Below are 18691 nucleotides of genomic sequence, written 5' to 3'. Positions count from 1 at the left end.
TCATGCTTACAAGACATGGATCCATCAGAGCCAAGCTCTCAACTCTTGGAACTAATGATGATCCCCTCTGCCACTACGGAGAGCAGGAGAGTTGGAGTCACCTAATGCATGCAACGAAGGTCTTTGTACAAGGACCTTCATTGCATCCTGATTACCAGAATTAATTCAATCCAAAAGACCAGGAGCACTACTTGTTGGACAGTGACAGAGAGTACAAGGCCTTTTCACAATACTGCCAGGAACTCTTCACAAGAAGAAGATCCCTAACACTGGAACAATGACAACATCCACCTGTCTAAGACCAGAAAGGATGAGACCAACCCACCAGCCAGACATCAAGAACCCAGACATCAAGAAACTGCATGACTGTCTCCATGGATGGGACATTTTTCCAATGAGTGACCAACTCTCTTGACACTCTAAACTGAACCTAATGCTCTTAAACCAGACTGGACATCCTCCCAGCGAGTGTGATGTAGCTGATCTGCTGCTGCTTGCACTGCCAATTTGGCATCTTGAGCCTGATGCGCTAGCCTGGCTCACTTTGAACTCCCTCTTTCCATGGTGCAGGGAGGGAATGGGTACGTGTCCCCTCCTCTCCATACCACCCCTCTTTTCCATCTGGTGGAATTTGTCCCCACTGCCTTTTTTTGGGGTCGCCTTCCCTATTGTCCCCACGCTTCTGTCTGTTCCACTAGTCTTGTCTTCCCCCCCACTCTAACTTGACCAACAGTGTAATACACTAATTAAATTGCTAATTGTAAAATGCAAAATTCTCTAAGTTCAATTCGACCTAAATTTCTTGGCTATAACTTAACCTTAAATGTCCCCAATTTTTTTTTTTAAGCTCTTGCCACTGAATTCTTCGGAAATTAGGTGGCAGGGCCTGCCAGAGTATTATAACAATCTACTGGGCGCCTGCCTCCTCGTGGCTAAGTGTGGGCAACGGTGGATCCTATCAAGAGCCCAACGGCTAAATGGTCAGAGATACAACAGCACAGTACAGATAAAACACTACACGACACTCCACTACCCATACACTTTTAAATCTCTGGCCTCCACAGAGTACTATGGAGGCCAGAGATTTAAACAACAAAAACAAAGTATACAATGCAGAGATGGGGGAAACCCCTGGTGCCATCAGACAACTAATACACTGTACACTTTTCTGTTTGATCAAATCACTTTACAATGGACAGTCCATAACAAAATACCGTTCACTATATATTTAGTAAGCACTGGTCATTGTGATCACATTTACGAATTGAATTTTAATTCTATTAATGGTGATTCTAATAAGTGAAAGTAGGAGGAATATTATCCACATGCTATGAAAGTAAAGATATAAAGCACAAATTTATACTTTATTATCTTACCAATTAACAAAATTAAATGATAATTGGAAGAATATTGGAAGAATGAAAATTGGAAGAATATTGGAAGAATGAAAATTGGAAGAATATTTTCCAATGGTTAACAAAAGAAAGGAAGGCAACTACACCCAGTATTCCTAAGTGTTCACCCTCCTGATTACTAACCCAGCCTAATGCTGCTTAACTTTGGTGATCACATGAAAACCAGAGAATTTAGTCTAGTACGATATTTGGTTGTTCCGGGTGTCTGTAATGCATTTACTTATGGTAACAGTCGCATTTTCGTTGCATTTTTTCAATACACAAGTGCATGTTACTCATATCTGAAAACTGCATGGAGTGTACCTAAAGAAGTTTCACTTTGGAAATGACCATTACAGTCCACTAGATGAGCTAAGCAAAATTCTGTTACCTTCACTAACTATAAAAATTGGGACTTAGGAAACAATTTGTTAAGAGCATGGATCAAGATGAATCAGCTTTTAAATATCTCATGGAAAAATTTCCAAGACTCATTGAAGCGAAAATAAAGGAAGGTGTGTTCACTGGCCCACAGATATGGGACCTTCTCAAGGGTGAACACTTTGATAATCCATGTTGATGAGAAAGTGGCCTGTGATGCTTTCAAACTTGTAGCAGCAAATTTAGCATTGGCATTAGTAAAGGCATATGATGCAAGAAAGCAAGCTTATGCAGCATCAGCCAAAAAAAAAAAAAAAAAACCAAAAAAACCTTCCACTTCACCCCTCTGTTCATTTGAAATACCTATCTAGCTGAGCCTTAAATTTATTTAGGCTATCAACTTCCAAAACAAGGAATGGAAGTCTGTTCCACTAACCAACTACCCACTGGCTAAAGGCAAATTTCCGAACATCTATCCTACATCTGTCTTTCCTCAATTTGAATTTATGCCCACTCAGGTAATTATACTGAGCAAGAGGAAGAAGAATCCCATCAGCACTGAGCATGCTCAAACCATTCAAGGCTTTATACACCTCCATCAGATAACCTCGCTGGTGCCTAGTCTCCAGATACTGTAATTTGCAAAATTTAAGCCATTCTTCTTAAGAGCAACACTTTGTTCCATTCACTAATCTTATTGCACTTCTCTGTACTCATTCCAGCAGCTCTACATCTTTCTTGAAATGAGGCCTCCAGACCTGTATACAGTACTCAAGGTGTGGCCTGACCATTGCCTTATACAAGGGAATAATCACCTCCTTATCCCTGCTAGAAAAATTCCTGTATATCATTAATAAGACACCATGAGCTACTCTTGCAGCCCGTCTGCACTGGTCAGAGAACTTCATATCTGCCTGCATAATTACCCCCAAGTCATTTTCATTCTCTACCATTGTCAGTGTAGTACCACAGAGTTGATACGTTGCTCAGGGGTTGCTGTTTCCCATAAGTAGTACTTTACATTTGTCAATGTTAAACTTCATTTGCCACCTCTCAGCCCATCTGCTAAACCTTTCCAGATCCTGTTGCAGCAGCATAGCATCAGTAGTGTTCTTAACAACCATGCCAAACTTTGTATCATCTGCAAACTTGGACATTAAGCTTGATATACCATCATCAATATTATTTATAAATACAGAAAACAATAATGGACATAACACTGAACCCTGAAGGACTCCACTAATAACATTAGTCCACGATGAGCAGTGTCGATTGATTACAACTCTCTGTCTTTTCCCCCTCAACCACCCCTTTATCCATAGCAGCAATTTGCCTCCAATGCAACACTGCTCCAATTTGTGCAGCAGTCTTCCATGTGCAACAGTATCAAAAGCCTTTCTAAAATCCAAGTATATAATATCAAAGTTATTCCCTGCATCCAGTTCTTTTGTGACTGCATCATAGTATCCAATCAAATTGGTAATCAATCAAATTAATTTTCATGGATCCAAAGTTAAACTTACAGGTCTATAATTAGCATTAGCATTTTAGCATTAGCATTAGTAGAGGCATTTGATGCAAGAAAGCAAGCTTATGCAGCATCAGCCAAAAAAAAAAAAAAAAAAAAAAAAAAGTAACATAAATAAATAAAAATAACCACTTCCACTTCACCCCTCTGTTCGTTCGAAATACCTGTCCAGCTGAGCCTTAAACTTATTTAGGCTATCAACTTCCACGACAAGGGATGGAAGTCTGTTTACTTGTTACTTGTGTCTGTTTACTTGTTACTAATTACTTGTGTCAGCCTTTCCTTTGATCCTCCTTTGTGAATTGGAGTCACATTTGCTCATCTCCAGTCTATGGGTACCTCCCCTGAGTCCAAGGAAGCTCTCATAATTATGGCTAAGGGTTTGCTGCCTCCTTTAATATAACTGGATAGATCCCACCCCAGGTGCCTTTCTTGTGTTTATCTTCAACCATTTCTCCTCCACTTTACTCTCAGTTATTAGAAGATTATCTAGCTTACTGCCAGAGTTGAATACTCCTCTGGCATTCTCCTCGCTGAATAACTCCTCGTGTGTGAATGTCGATGCAAAATATTCATTTAGTTTGTTAGCTACCTGAGCAGGATCATCAACAGTTGAACCATCGATATCAAATGGACCAATCTGATTCATCCCCTTCCTTCCAGAGTTTACATAAGTAAAGAACTCTTTGCTGTTTTTCTTTGCATCCCTTGCCAAAAATTTCTCGTAATCTGCCTTCGCCTGCCTAACCTCCTTTGTAACTTGGTTACAGATCAACTTATATCTATCATAGGCTTCCATGTCACCCATTAATTTATACGTATCCCATGCATTTTTCTTCTCTGCCATATGTCTCATTAGTTCATCTGACATCCATTTAGGCCTAAACCTTGAACAATATTTCTTAGTTGGTATGTAAAGCGTAGCAGCTTTCAGGATAAATTCTTTGAATGCTTCCCATTTTGAATTTACTGTTGGTAACATCATCAGTTGGTCCCACTGTATAGAATTTAAATACTGTCTAAGACCATTGTAGTCACCTTTACAAAAGCAAAAACCCTTCCCTTTACCCCTAATGGTAGTTACCTCTTTGAGTAAATCCCACTTCAGCACACTGTGATCACTGCCAACTAGTGGTTCCCTTATCTGCAGATTTTTAATGTATGAAGAATCACTACTGATAATCAGATCAAGAGTATTACTCCCACTAGTTGCCTCCCAGACATGCTGATGTAGAAAACAATCATGCAATAAATCCACAAAAGCCTTGCTAGTGTGTGACTGACTAACCCACAAATTCCAATCAATATCTGGGAAATTAAAATCCCCCATTATAAGACTCTCAGATTTACTGGCCCACTCTATTTCCCTGTACAATTTCTTATTATACTCATCAGAGTCATTAGGAATAAACCACACTCATACTCTCAATTTTGATCTGCCAATGCTTATGTCATACCAAACTGACTCAACACTGCACTGTCCAGCGATGTCGACTGGCTTCACTTCCTTGGATTTTATGTGTTTCTTAACTAATAGCATAACCCCTCCTCCCTTCCTATCCTGTCTATCCTTTCTGTAGACGTTGTACTCCCCAAATTTCAGTTCTGCATTCCTTATATCTGTTTGACACCAAGTCTCTGATATCCCAACAATATCCGACTTTCATGCTTTGAGCAATACCTCAAATTCATCAAATTTATTTACCAAACTCGTGTACACACAAGTATACATGCACCTGTTCCTATTCTTTGCTACCCTAACACAACCCATGTGTTTACTTGTACCGCAATGACTCCCAGCAGTCTCTGAAATATTCTGCATCTTGTTTTCCAGGCTTCTGCTCATTCCAATAGAAGCAGTGCAAGAATCACTTTCATCTCTGCCAGTGGCTACTCTTAATCTATTAGTCCCTTGTATCCCCCTCAAGCTAGCAGTTTTCCATCCCACCTAACACTGCCTAGATAGTATCAGAAAATATTCTTGCACCCTTTCTATTTAAGTGTATCCCATCCCTGTAGAAGCAATCTCTCCTGTTAACAAGTACAGACCAAGCTGAAAAAAATTCTACCCCTTGAGCCTTGCACAATCTTTCCAGGGCTGAATTGATCGATAAGGCTCTCATCATATACTCCCTACTATCGTGTCTCGGTAGAATTGCAGACACTTTCAAATTCAACCCTAATTCACGGCTTTTTTTCAACAGTGACCTGTACTTGTTAAGTAATTCTGCTGGTCTCCTACTCTTAATATCATTATGCCAACGTGTACAACTATATCACCTTTTGTGTCCTTGAAAGATTATATCCGCTCTACGTCATCAACCTTTGCCCCTGGCAGACATACCCTGGTCCTGTTCCACCTATCCTTTTTACAAAGCATGTTCCCCATTTCTCTGACAATAGAGTCACCACAACTACTAGTTCCTGTGAGACCAGTGCATTCTGCCTTGAGGGTTGCCGGTGTGTTGCATGATGACCAAGTGCAAGCTCTGGCATTGATGTGGGCAGCTGAGAACTTGATGGGCCCCTCAATTTAGATCCTTTGAGGGCATCCACCCTGTCTTTCAAGCTCTCATATAGGCCCATAACAATGCTGAGTTGTCGCCTGATTTCGTTACACTCCTTGCATCGCACAAACACAAAGACATCCCCCCATGGCAATATCATGTTCCGTACCCGATTGCTCCACAAATTTCATGCAAGCAGTGCATTTGAAAAGGCTGTGATTCAGAGGGCAACTGCCCTCTGAATCACAGCCTTTTCAAATGCACCCCCCCCCCAGTTCTACCCTGAGCCACAGCACTCCCATTAGCTTGAGCCTTTTGCTTTGCCGCTCTGGTCTGAGTCATGAATTCGATTTAATTTCAATAAAATTTCAATTTCTGTACAAAGTTATAACTCTAAACTTGTATCCCAACACAGTTATAACGCTATATATATTTTTAAGTATCAAGTATTATCTACGAGTTCCGTTTATATAACTTCCGTATCAAGTTATGTATCAATTAATTACGTTACATTTGTAATCTAAGTGGTTATATGTATTTAGTTAAAAGTACAATTTAAATGACAATGAAGTTTAACAAAATTAATGGATTTTGCTCATTAATTGACAATATTATATTATATACTATACTAACGCTATCTAGTTCGGGATATAACATTGTATCGAACTTTCTGGGAAACAACAAAGCAGATAACTATAAACAGCTTGTGAGAAACCTTCTGTCATCATGCTATAAATTAGGCTGCAACACATCATTAAAAATACACTTTCTTTTCTTCAATTTCGATTTTTCCCCAGACAAATGTGGTGCATTAAATGATGAGCATGGTGAGAGATTCTATCAGGAAAAATGATTGAGAAGTGATACCAAGGCAAATGGAACTTTGCAATACTAGATGACTACTGCTGGACTGAGACAAGAGATACTCCAGATGTGGAGTACAAATGACAGGCAAATAAGAAGCATAAAATGTGAATCAAGTGATTTTATGTATTTTGCTGATCAATGTGGTTAAATATTTTTTTCAACAACTAAAAATGTATCAATTCTTATTATTTAAACTGTTTTGTAAAGTTTTTTTGAAAATACAGTAAGACCCCTGTATCCACAGGGGAGATACATTCCAAGACCTACCATGGATGGCTGAAACCGCGGATATAAGCGAATACCTGCTGACCCCATATATAACGTGATTTTCTTGTACACACATACATATGTATAATAAAATTTAATTGATAAATTAAACACGCAGTAAGACATCACCAACATTAAATGTAATAATAAAGTACAGCAGACTCTCGATTTACTGGGATTGGATTAACCGGGACACTTGAAGACTCCAAATTAAAAAAAAAAAAAAAAATCAACCAGAAATCATAAAATTCAAGTAATAACTAGAATAGGTATAAACAGATATTTTTCAAGTTGTAAATAAGCGACAAGAACCAGCATTATTATTATTAGTAGTAGTAGTCATATGGTGCAAGGAAGCCTGAGACTTATGCTGCACCAGCAAAAAAAAAAAAATTCCCAAGTTATCCTACACTGAGAGAGAGAGAGAGAGAGAGAGAGAGAGAGAGAGAAGTAGAAGGGAATCACCAAGAAAGCGAAGAATGATGATATCCAGCTCAGGACCCTGGGTTTGCCAAGCCCATACTCACTAGAGGTGAGCCCATGGGGGTATAAGTCATCATTGGGAGATTAGTTACCTATTATCTTGCAACCCCCATTGTCTTCACACCTACTGCTCAAAACAAAAAAAAACAAAAAAAAAAAAGACCAAATGTTTAGTTTGATTTAGTGCATTGCAGGTGCCTCCGTAGCCAGGTGGGAAGGAGCAGTAGTGCGTAGCACACGCTTCTTGATTAGACCGGGGTTCGAGCCCATCACCACCAAATACGGAGGATGCAGAAAGGTCAGGGAATGACCACCGCATATTCCGGAGCAATATGGCCTTAGTTGCTAATGCTCCTAAAAACCAAATAATATACAGTGCATTGCATCGACTGTTGTGTTCCGACACACTGAAAAAGGACAAATTTTGTTTCGTTATTTGTCAGGGATGTTGGAATTTTTTTTTTTTTTTTTGTTTAGAAATCACGAAAATGATGGGCAAACATAAGAGTTGTGCTTTCAAATTAAACAAAAACTTGAAATTATTCAAAAGTTTGAAAATGGTGCATCTGTTAAATCTCTAAGGAACCAATACAATGTTGGTGACCAAACCATACGTGACATCGTAAAAAATAAAGGGAAGCTATTCGATTTAAAAACGACATCGTAAAAAATAAAGGGAAGCTATTCGATTTAAAAATGACATCGTAAAAAATAAAGGGAAGCTATTCGATTTAAAAACGACATAATAAAAAATAAAGGGAAGCATCGTATTGGATACGCGAGTAGTATGTGTTAAGTTTTTTCATTTTTTTTCCGTGGTAACTGAATCAGCGGATACCAAATCAGCAGATACGGGGGCACAACTGTATAACATTTTTTTCAATATAAGATATATTAAAACAATATGGTGGATGTTCTTTATCTCATTTTAGGCCTATGTAGCATATTTCACAGAATATAAGACAGCAGCTAATTTCAAAACTTGAGCAAATTAATTATTTTAATGCTGATTTCTCCACTCCAGACATGCAAAACAATACAGAAAAAATACAAAAAAAAAATTGAAATTTTGTTGACCAGTGTTATTATCAGTGCCAGCTAGTGATACCTTTAATGGAGATAGGTTTTGTGAGTAAAGTGAATAAGTGAACATAATCTTACCTATAAATTAATTTATAAAATTAAATTGATTAACAGTTTAAAAATAAAAATTATCTTCCTAAGCAAGCTAAAAAGAACTTATCTATACACCTACTTGGAAGCTCTTCCATTTCTTGTTCATCTAGTTTTGGTTCGCTGTATGAAAATTTAAACAGCTGAAACTGATCTTGAAGTGCTTTGAGGGGCTTACCACATAATATCTCACCTCCTGCCTTCAGTGCTCTAGGTGCTGGGGGAAAAAATAACATTTAAATTAAGCACTAGATGTATTATTTAAAAATAGAAAGATACAGTATTTTCATAGAGTCAGAAAGTTGCTACTGCTGCTGAAACAGCATTATTCTTCTATTTTATCTAAATCGCTTAATTATTAGAATTAAGTAGTAATATTCTTATTTGTAAAATAATAAGAGAAGTTTACCTCAATATAGTATGCAATGAAAAATAGGAAAATTAATTAAAAGAATTTTAACGAAAAAATTGCAAAACATTTTTCCTTCCTAAGGAAGGAAAATCATTTTGCAATTTTTTCGTTGAATTCTTTTAATTAATTTTCTTATTTTTTTAATTGCGTTAAATAGATTTTTAATTGTGTTAAATTGAGTTTTAATTATTTTTTAAATTATTTGTTACTCTAATGAAAGTTTTTCAATTTTTTCATTTTAATTTCTGGAGAGTATCATACGGAAGTGTTCTACATACTATATTGAGGTAAACTCTTATTATTTTACAAATATTGATATCAATGTAGAACATACTGAGCATTATAGCTCTGGTTCATACTGTGTAGTAATATTCTATAAAAAAATATGAATATATGAACTATTTAATTAGTTTATTGGCATGCAAGGATAAATTGATAAACAAATACAAACAATCCCAATAATTAAATAAAATTGGCCATGCTTCAGTTTTTATAGTAGAGTGGGTAGCCATTTACTGTGATTAATTGGAGCCAAAAAAATAACATCTCAGTAAATGAATTTCAATCTCAGCGAGAAATAGGGACCATTTTTTTTTTCAATAAAATTATCTAAATTATCAGTTTTATATAAAATTATCTAATTATCAGGTTTTTTTTTCAATAAAATTTCTTACTTAAAGATTAAAAGTTGCTATTATAATAATATAAAGATGGTGTATTAATAAAAAATATTTAAGAAAATGTGTTCATGGCCTTTCCTTTTTCAACAAAATATGTATGTTAAAATAAACATAACTGTTCAATAATAAAAAAAAAAAAAAATTTTAAATGTTAACAAAAAATTTTAATGAAAAATGTCTTTATTTTTTAAAACCTGCTAAAAAACAAGAAAAATTAATAAAAACACAACTACTGATTTGCATTTTAATTTAAAAAAATTGAAAATTATAAAATGATGGTATGCGGCTGCAATAGGATCTAGAAAAGTTGGTCAGTGGACTGAGAGGTGGCAACTGAAGTTTAACATTGAAAAAAACAAAGTACTGCATATGGGGAAAAAACAAAAAAAAAACCAACCCCCAGAGTAGCGTACCAACTGCATGGTACTACACTCAGGGTAGTGGAGAATAAAAAACGATTTGGGGGTAATTGTGCTATCAGATATTGTTTTCCTAAAATGAGGCCAGGCTGCCATAGCAGCTCATGAGGTCTTGTCAATGATATCCAGGAACAGTTGGTACGTTACTCTAGTGCACGGGTTCTTAACCTTTTGCTTTAAGCGAGCAATATTTTGCACCTTATAATATATGCGAGCACTATACACTAGAGCCCCGCTAGTCCGAACTAATTGGGACCGAGCCCTGTTCGGATTAGCAGAATTTCGGATTAGCTGAATAACCAATAATGCAGAAGCAAGCAGTAAAACAGTTCTGGTTTATTAAGGAATGAAAGTATAGTAGGCCTACTAGCGTTTGTACATGAGCGTGACACACTGGAAGCAAACCCTCCCCCTCCACGCTATGACTGATTGTCATAGCGTGGAGGGGGAGGGTTTGCGACATTGTGCATTAAACGTGAATGTTTAAATCTTCACTCTACATTATTGTAGTTTAATTTAGTTCAGTCTGCTACCACAATGGCCATGAAACGGAAACACACAATGTGAACGTGGAAAGATAAGCTGGAAGTTTTGAAAAGGCTGGACAAGGGTGAAAGTGCAACGAAATTGGCAATAGAGTTTGGAGTGGGTAAGGCCACAATAACTGACTGGAAAAATAACCAAGCAGTTTTGTACCTCTACTTCAGAAAAATCAGTTGAAAATCGACAAATAGTAAGGCCCTCAAAGTTTGACAAGCTTGATGAAGCCTTATTCACGTGGTTCACTCAGGAAAGAGAAAGGGGAACACCCCTAAGTGAACCTCTTGTTAGAGAAAAGGCCATTTGTCTCAATAAACTAATGAAAGGTGATGAATCATTTGGTGCAAATACCGGCTGGTTTGATCGCTGGAAGAAGTGCCATGGGATTCGCCAGCTAACGATCACCGGGGAGCAATTATCAGCTGATCATGCTGCAGCAGAGAAATATTTGGGTGAGTTCGCTGATTTGGTATCACATTATTCACCTCAGCAGATATATAACGCTGATGAGACAAGTTTAAATTTTAAGGCTTTGCCCACAAAAAGTCTAGCCTCTCAACAAAAAATACGTGCCACAAGGTTTTAAAATTAATAAGACACGAGTGACGTTGATAGCTTGTAGTAATGCTTCAGGAAATCACAAGCTACCTTTGATGGCGATCGGTAAATCAGCGAAGCCGAGAGCTTTAAAAATATGAAAATTAACAATCTTCCAGTTCATTACAAAAGTAAAAAAAACAAGATGCAGGATATTTCAGAGACTGCTGGGAGTCGTTGCAGTACAAGTAAACATATGGGTTGTGTTAGGGTAGCTAAGAATAGGAACAGGTGCATGTATACTTGCATGTACACAAATGCTAGGAGTTTGGTAAATAAATTTGATGAATTTGAGGTATTGCTCAAAGCATCAAAGGCGGATATTGTTGGGATATCAGAGACATGGAGTCACACAGATATAAGGAATGCAGAACTGGGTGCCTAGTCTCCAGACACTGTAATTTGCAAAACTTAAGCCTTTCTTCATAAGAGCACCCCTTTGTTCCATTCACTAATCTTGTTGCCCTTCTCTGTACTTGTTCCAGCAGCTCTACACCCTTCTTGAAATAAGGCCTCCAGACATGTATACAGTACTCTAGGTGTGGCCTGACCACTGCCTTATACAAGGGAATAATCACCTCCTTATCCCTGCTAGAAAAATTCCTATATATCATTGACAATACACCAAGAGCTACCCTTGCAGCCCATCTGCACTGCTCAGAGAACTTCATATCTGCCTGCACAACTACCCCCAAGGTCCTATCATTCTCTACCACTGTCAGTGTAGTACCACAGAGTTGATACGTTGCTCTGGGGTTGCTGTATCCCATATATAGTACTTTACATTTGTCAATGTTAAACTTCATTTGCCACCTCTCAGCCCATCTGCTCAACCTTTCCAGATACTGTTGCAGCAGCATAGTGTCAGTAGTGTCCTTGACAACCCTGCCAACCTTCGTATCGTCTGCAAACTTGGACATTAAGCTTGATATACCATCATCAGTATCATTTATAAATACAGAAAACAATAATGGACCCAACACTGAACCCTAAGGGACTCCACTAATAACATTAGTCCATAATGAGCAGTGTCCATTGATTACCACTCTCTGTTGTCTCCCCCTCAATCACCCCTTTATTCATAGCAGCAATTTGCCTCCAATGCAACACTGCTCCAACTTGTGCAGCAGTCTTCCATGTGCAACAGTATCAAAAGCCTTTCTAAGATCAAAGTATATAATATCAAAGTTATTCCCTGCATCCAGTTCTTTTGTGACTGCATCACAGTATCCAATCAAATTGGTTAGGCAAGACTTCCCCTTAACAAAACCATACTGTGTCCGAGCTATAACTGAAGTCTTGGGAAATAGAGTGGGCCAGTAAATCAGAGAGTCTTATAATGGGAGATTTTAATTTCCCAGATATTGACTGGAATTTGGGGGCTGGTCATTCACACACTAGCAAGGCTTTTGTGGATTTATTGCATGATTGTTTTCTACATCAGCATGTCTGGGAGGCAACTAGTGGGAGTAATACTCTTGATCTGATTATCAGTAGTGATTCTTCATGCATTAAAAATCTGCAGATAAAGGAACCACTAGTTGGCAGTGATCACAGTGTGCTGAAGTGGGATTTACTCAAACAGGTAACTACCATCAGGGGTAAATTTAGGGTTTTTGCTTTTGTAAAGGCGACTACGATGGTCTGAGACAGTATTTAAATTCTATACAGTGGGACCAACTGATGATGTTACCAATTCAAAATGGGAAGCATTCAAAGAATTTATCCTGAAAGCTGCTAGGGTTAACATACCAACTAAGAAATATTGTTCAAGGTTTAAGCCTAAATGGATGTCAGATGAACTAATGAGACATATGGCAGAGAAGAAAAATGCATGGGATACATATAAATTAATGGGTGACATGGAAGCCTATGATAGATATAAGCTGTCTGTAACCAAATCACAAAGGAGATTAGGCAGGCAAAGGCAGATTATGAGAAATCCTTGGCAAAGGATGCAAAGAAAAACAGAAAACAGTTCTTTACCTATGTAAACTCTAGAAGGAAGGGCATGAATCAGATTGGTCCAATGGATATTCTATGGTTCAGCTGTTGATGATCCTGCTCAGGTGGCTAACAAACTAAACAAGTATTTTGCATCTACATTCACACATGAGGAGTTATTCAGGAAGGGGTGTGCCAGAAGTGAAGTAAACTCTGGAAGTGAGCTAGATTATTTGTAATAACTGAGAGGAAAGTGTAGGAGAATTTGTTGAGGATAAACATAAAAAAGGCACCCAGGGTTGATGGGATCTATCCACTTCTATTAAAGGAGGTAGCAAAGGAAGTAAGCAAACCCTTAGTCATAATTATGAGAGCTTCTTTGGCCTCAGGGGAGGTACCCATAGACTGGAGAGGTGCAAATATGACCCCAATTCACAAAGGAGGATCAAAGGCTGACAAGTAATTATAGACCTGTGAGTTTAACTTCTGTTCCAGGAAAATTAATGGAGGCACTGGTTAAAGAAGCACTGCAGGATCATCTAGACAAGACATCAATTATAGCTGAAACACAGCATGGGTTTGTTAAGGGAAAGTCTTGCCTGACCAATTTGATTGATTACTATGATGCAGTCACAAAAGAACTGGATGCAGGGAATAACTTTGATATTATATATTTGTATCTTAGGAAGGCTTTTGATACTGTTGCACATGGAAGACTGCTGCACAAATTGTAGCAGTGTGGCATTGGAGGCAAATTGCTGCTATGGGTAAAGGATGGTTGAGGGGGGAGAAGACAGAGAGTGGTAATCAATGGACACTGCTCATCGTTGACTAATGTTATTAGTGGAGTCGCTCAGGGTTCAGTATTGGGTCCATTATTGTTTTCTGTATTTATAAATGATATTGATGATGGTATATCAAGCTTAATGTCCAAGTTTCCAGATGATACAAAGGTTGGCAGGGTTGTTAAGGACACTACTGATGCTATGCTGCTGCAACAGGATCTGGAAAGGTTGAGCAGATGGGCTGAGAGGTGGCAAATGAAGTTTAACATTGACAAATGTAAAGTACTACATATGGGAAACAGTAACCCCAGAGTAAGATATCAACTCTGTGGTACTACACTGACAGTAGTAGAGAATGAAAAGGACCTGGGGGTAATTGTACAGGCAGATATTAAGTTTTCTGAGCAGTGCAGACGAGCTGAAAGGGTAACTCATGGTGTCTTGTCAACGATATACAGGAATTTTTCTAGCAGGGAAAAGAAGGTGATTATTCTCTTGTATAAGACAATGGTCAGGCCACACCACACCTTGAGTACTGTATACAGGTCTGGAGGCCTCATTTCAAGAAGGATATAGAGCTCGTGGAACGAGTACAGAGAAGGGCAACAAGATTAGTGAATGGAACAAAGGGTTGCTCTTACGAAGAAAGGCTTAAATTTTGCAAATTACAGTGTCTGTAAACTAGGCATCGGCTAGGTGATCTGATAGAGGTGTATAAAGCCTTGAATGGTTTGAGCATGCTCAATGCTGATGGGATTCTTCCTCTTGCTCAGAATAATCACCTGAGAGGGCATAAATTCAAATTGAGGAAAGAGAGATGTAGGATAGATGTGCAGAAATTTGCCTTTAGCCAGCGGGTAGTTGGTTGGTGGAACAGACTTCCATCCCTTGTTGTGGAAGTTGATAGCCTAAATAAATTCAAGGCTCAGTTGGACAGGTATTTTGAACGAACGGAGGAGTGAAATGGGAGTGGTGTTTTTTTTTTTTTTTTTTGGGCTGATGCTGCATAAGCTTGCTTTCTTGCATCATATGCCTCTACTAATGCTAATATCATTTTTTTTTCACCCATTTTAGATGTTCACATTATTATTTATACAAAATACTCATATGTAGAGCAGTATTTCTCTTAATAGTAAAAACCTTTACAGAGTCCATCCAATAAAGAAAGGGAAAGAAACCAAAGGCAATTAACGATTGTGGACCCATTTCAGTCTATCTCCCCCCCCCCCCCCCAAACACACCAAAGGTTCCAGAGAAAATTGTATGTTAATATTTTCTTCATGTTTTGCACCATCCACTTCACCTTACAAATATGTTCAATATCTACTTGTTTGCAACAATTAATTACTTTTTTTTTTTTTTATCTGTCTGCGATGTTATTCATACTTCTTTCTTTTGGGTCTTAATTTTTTTTTTGTTTGGTTTATGCACTTCTAAAGGATATTCTATAATAGCAAGGATTTATATTTTCTAATTTTGAACAGAAATTCCTCAAGATAATATTCTCCCTTCCTTTTTTTCACCACTATTCTTTTTCTTTTTCCATCTAAGTTGTTTTCATATGCCAATGATATATCATAACTGTATTCTATGGCATTTTATGGTTTTATTTATACATATATTTTTTGTTTGGACATCAATGCCAATAATTTGTGAATTAACGCTAGGTTGAGGGACTCTGCTTAATTTATGGGAGAGAATATTTTTAAGTGTGGCCTGGCCACAGTAATAGAAGAAATTTGTTTTTTAAGATCAATTTAATTTGAACAGAGGAGATATGATACAATGCTTCTGTTTTGAGACTTTTTTACATAAAAAAAAAGAACAAATACTTTCCTATTAAAATCCCATTAACAAATTTACTTTGCTAATTTGCACACTAAACCAAGTTATGTTTAAATAAGTAAAGCCAGAGAGAATAATTATACTTAAGTAAATCAAGTCAGTAACAGTCATTATTAAGACATACCAAAAAAATAAAATAAAAATAAATAAATGAAAGAAGTAGGGGGAAAAAAACATAAATGAAATGGTTTTTAAAATTCTATTCTTCACAACTTTATTTAATTAAGTATAATGATTCTCTCCAGTTTGATTTATGTGAATGTTCACAGACCTTTGCTAAACTTTCACTAGTAGAAATATTGAACATACTGCAAGTGAATGCAAGTGATCTTATTCTGTACCACTGTGTGGTACAGAATAAGATCACTTGCATTCAGGCCTTAGGCAGAAGGGTAAACTCAAAAAGTTGGAGATAGTCTCCCAAGCAAGACAGTCGAGCAAGTGGTGCTGTCTCCATATGCTACCACAAGGGAAAGGCAACACCATTGAGTCAAACCAAATGGAAGTTCTTCCTGCACAACTGCCTTAGTGGCCACCCAAGAAGGCAGGAAAAGTCAATGCATGGTGGAGCAGTGAAATGAATATGTTCATCATGTGCATATAATACAAAGCAACTTCAATATAAGTAAAGGAAAAATACTAAACTAGATAAAATAACTTGAATATAAGCAAAGAATATATCAACTGTAAACCAAGTATAAAGCTTTTATAGTGCTCTCTAGACAGTGCAATTGATGCTAACAAAATCCCAGCCACAATACAATAGCCTATGGCTCAATCAATGTGCCAATATTGCTCAGTTTTTCATTTCATGTGCATTTCCTTTTACAACACTCATTTATCGACTGCAATTGAATATGTGAGACTTCTAGATGAACAGAAAACTCACTACACCATCATTATGGAAGACTTCAGTGCAAAGGTTGGAAAGAGACAAAAATGAAAACTATAGGAAGTTTTGGAATTGGTGAAACACTTGTGGAATTTGCAGAACCTTGAGGAATGTCAGTAATGAACACTTTTTTCAAGAAAAGGATTAACAGAAAGTGGCCATGGAAGAGCCCAAATGGATTAACAACTAATTAAATTTACTTCATCCTCATTAACAGAAAATAAATCGTGACGATGATACTGTCCTGAATAAGGTAAATGTTGGAAGAGATCACAGAATGTAAGATGCACACTTGATATACATGTGAGAAAAGAAAGGAAAAAACTGACTTGAGTAATACGAAGGTCTTAGAGATAACAGAAGAGGAGAAAAGGCAGTATGTACTGGAACTTAAGAACAAGTTTGAGCCTCTGCAGACCTTTCAGGACCAAGATATCGATCAGGAGAGTGATAAATTCCAAGAAACATATAGGTAAAGTGAAATCCAAAGCAGAAAAAATTAGTCAAGAAACACTTGTCATGATGAACCGAAGGCAACAAATGAAGAGCAAGATAAACACCGACAAGGACAAAATTGAGTATACTGAGTAATGTAAAGCCATTAATTAAAAAGAGGCTCAGAGATGACATAAGAAGACATAACACAAGAAAATTGGAACAAGCATCAAATCAGCAGTAAAACAGAAACACAAAGGCATTGAAGAAAATGAAGAATCAAAAACCTCTAGGTGAAGATGAAGTTACTGTACAGTTGTTAAAATTAGGATGAAGAGACATGGCACAGATACTGACAAGACTCTTCAGAAATACATTAGCAAATCCGTGATGCTTAAGGAGTGGAATAATGCAATTGTAATTTTGCTGCATAAGAAAGGAGATAATAAGAAATTAGAAATTATAAACCTATTAACTTGTCCCACATCTACAAGTTGTTCACAATGGTCATTACTAACAGATTAGAAAGAATACTTGATGAGAATCAACCAAAAGAGCAACCTGACTTTAGGAGAGGATTCTCAACTATGGATCACCTTCATGTAATATCACAGCTAATGGAGAAAGCAATGAATATAAAACATCATTATGCCTAGCATTTGTGGATTATGAAAAGGCATTTGACTCCATACAGCATAAGGCAATGTTTCTAGCACTGGAAAGACAAGTCACAGACACCCCATACATAATGATTTTGAAGAAAATATATGAGAATGCTACCTCCTTTATTAGACTAGACAATGACAGTAGCAAATTTAAAATTGAGAAAGGAGTTTGACAAGGAGACACAATATCTCTAAAGTTGTTTACTTTAGAGATATTGAAGCCCTTGAAGAAGCTTTCAGAAAATTGGACTGGTTGCAGAAAGGAGTCAATGTGAATGGAGAGTACCAAAATCATTTACAATTTTAGATGACACATTGTGATCATAAGCCATGATCCTAAAGAATCAGAGGGAAATCTTAATCATTTATGCAGAGTAAGTAAGGATTTTGGACTAAAGATGAATATGATAAAAACAAAAGTAATGATGAACAAGTATGCCACAGGAGGGAATATAATCATTGAAGGAGCAGAAATTGAAAAGGTGGATTCATATACTTATCTGGGACAAGTCATTAGCTGTAATAATGATAAATGGCTGGAAGTCAAAAGAAGAATAAATCTAGGCTTGTTATTATTTATTTGTTATTTGTTTTTTTTTTTTTTTTTAGGAGCATTAGCAACTAAGGCCATATTGCTCCAGGGATATGCTGTGTTCATTGTCTGACCTTTCCGCATCCTCTGTGTTTGATGGTCACGGGCTTGAACCCCGGTCTAATCAAGAAGCGTGTACTACGAACTGCTAGTTTTGCCCACCAGGCTACGGAGGTGCCCATAAATCTTGGATGGATAGCATTCAGGAAATGTTCAGAATTCACATACTGAAGAGCAATATCCCAATTTGTCTGAAATGTAAAATAATGAACCAATGTATACTCC

General features: G+C 37.2%; 1 protein-coding gene across 5 annotated transcripts in view; it reads right to left on the bottom strand.

The window, feature by feature from the left end:
* The window catches only part of LOC150082988 (uncharacterized), a 1785507-nt gene that overhangs the window by 664708 nt on the left and 1102108 nt on the right, over nucleotides 1-18691 (bottom strand). For all 5 annotated transcript variants that reach the window (XM_090377722.1, XM_090377724.1, XM_090377725.1 and 2 more), the window contains one exon: nucleotides 8683-8817. In XM_090377722.1, the coding sequence (XP_090233848.1) occupies nucleotides 8683-8817 (135 nt within the window). The remainder of the gene's footprint in view (nucleotides 1-8682; nucleotides 8818-18691) is intronic.

Source organism: Mastigoproctus giganteus, chromosome 7 (genome assembly GCF_048544385.1).
Source record: "Mastigoproctus giganteus isolate SK-2022 chromosome 7, ASM4854438v1, whole genome shotgun sequence".
NCBI lineage: Eukaryota > Metazoa > Arthropoda > Arachnida > Uropygi > Thelyphonidae > Mastigoproctus > Mastigoproctus giganteus.
Note: the sequence above shows the minus strand (reverse complement) of the source record. Positions and strands in the feature narration are given on the sequence as shown.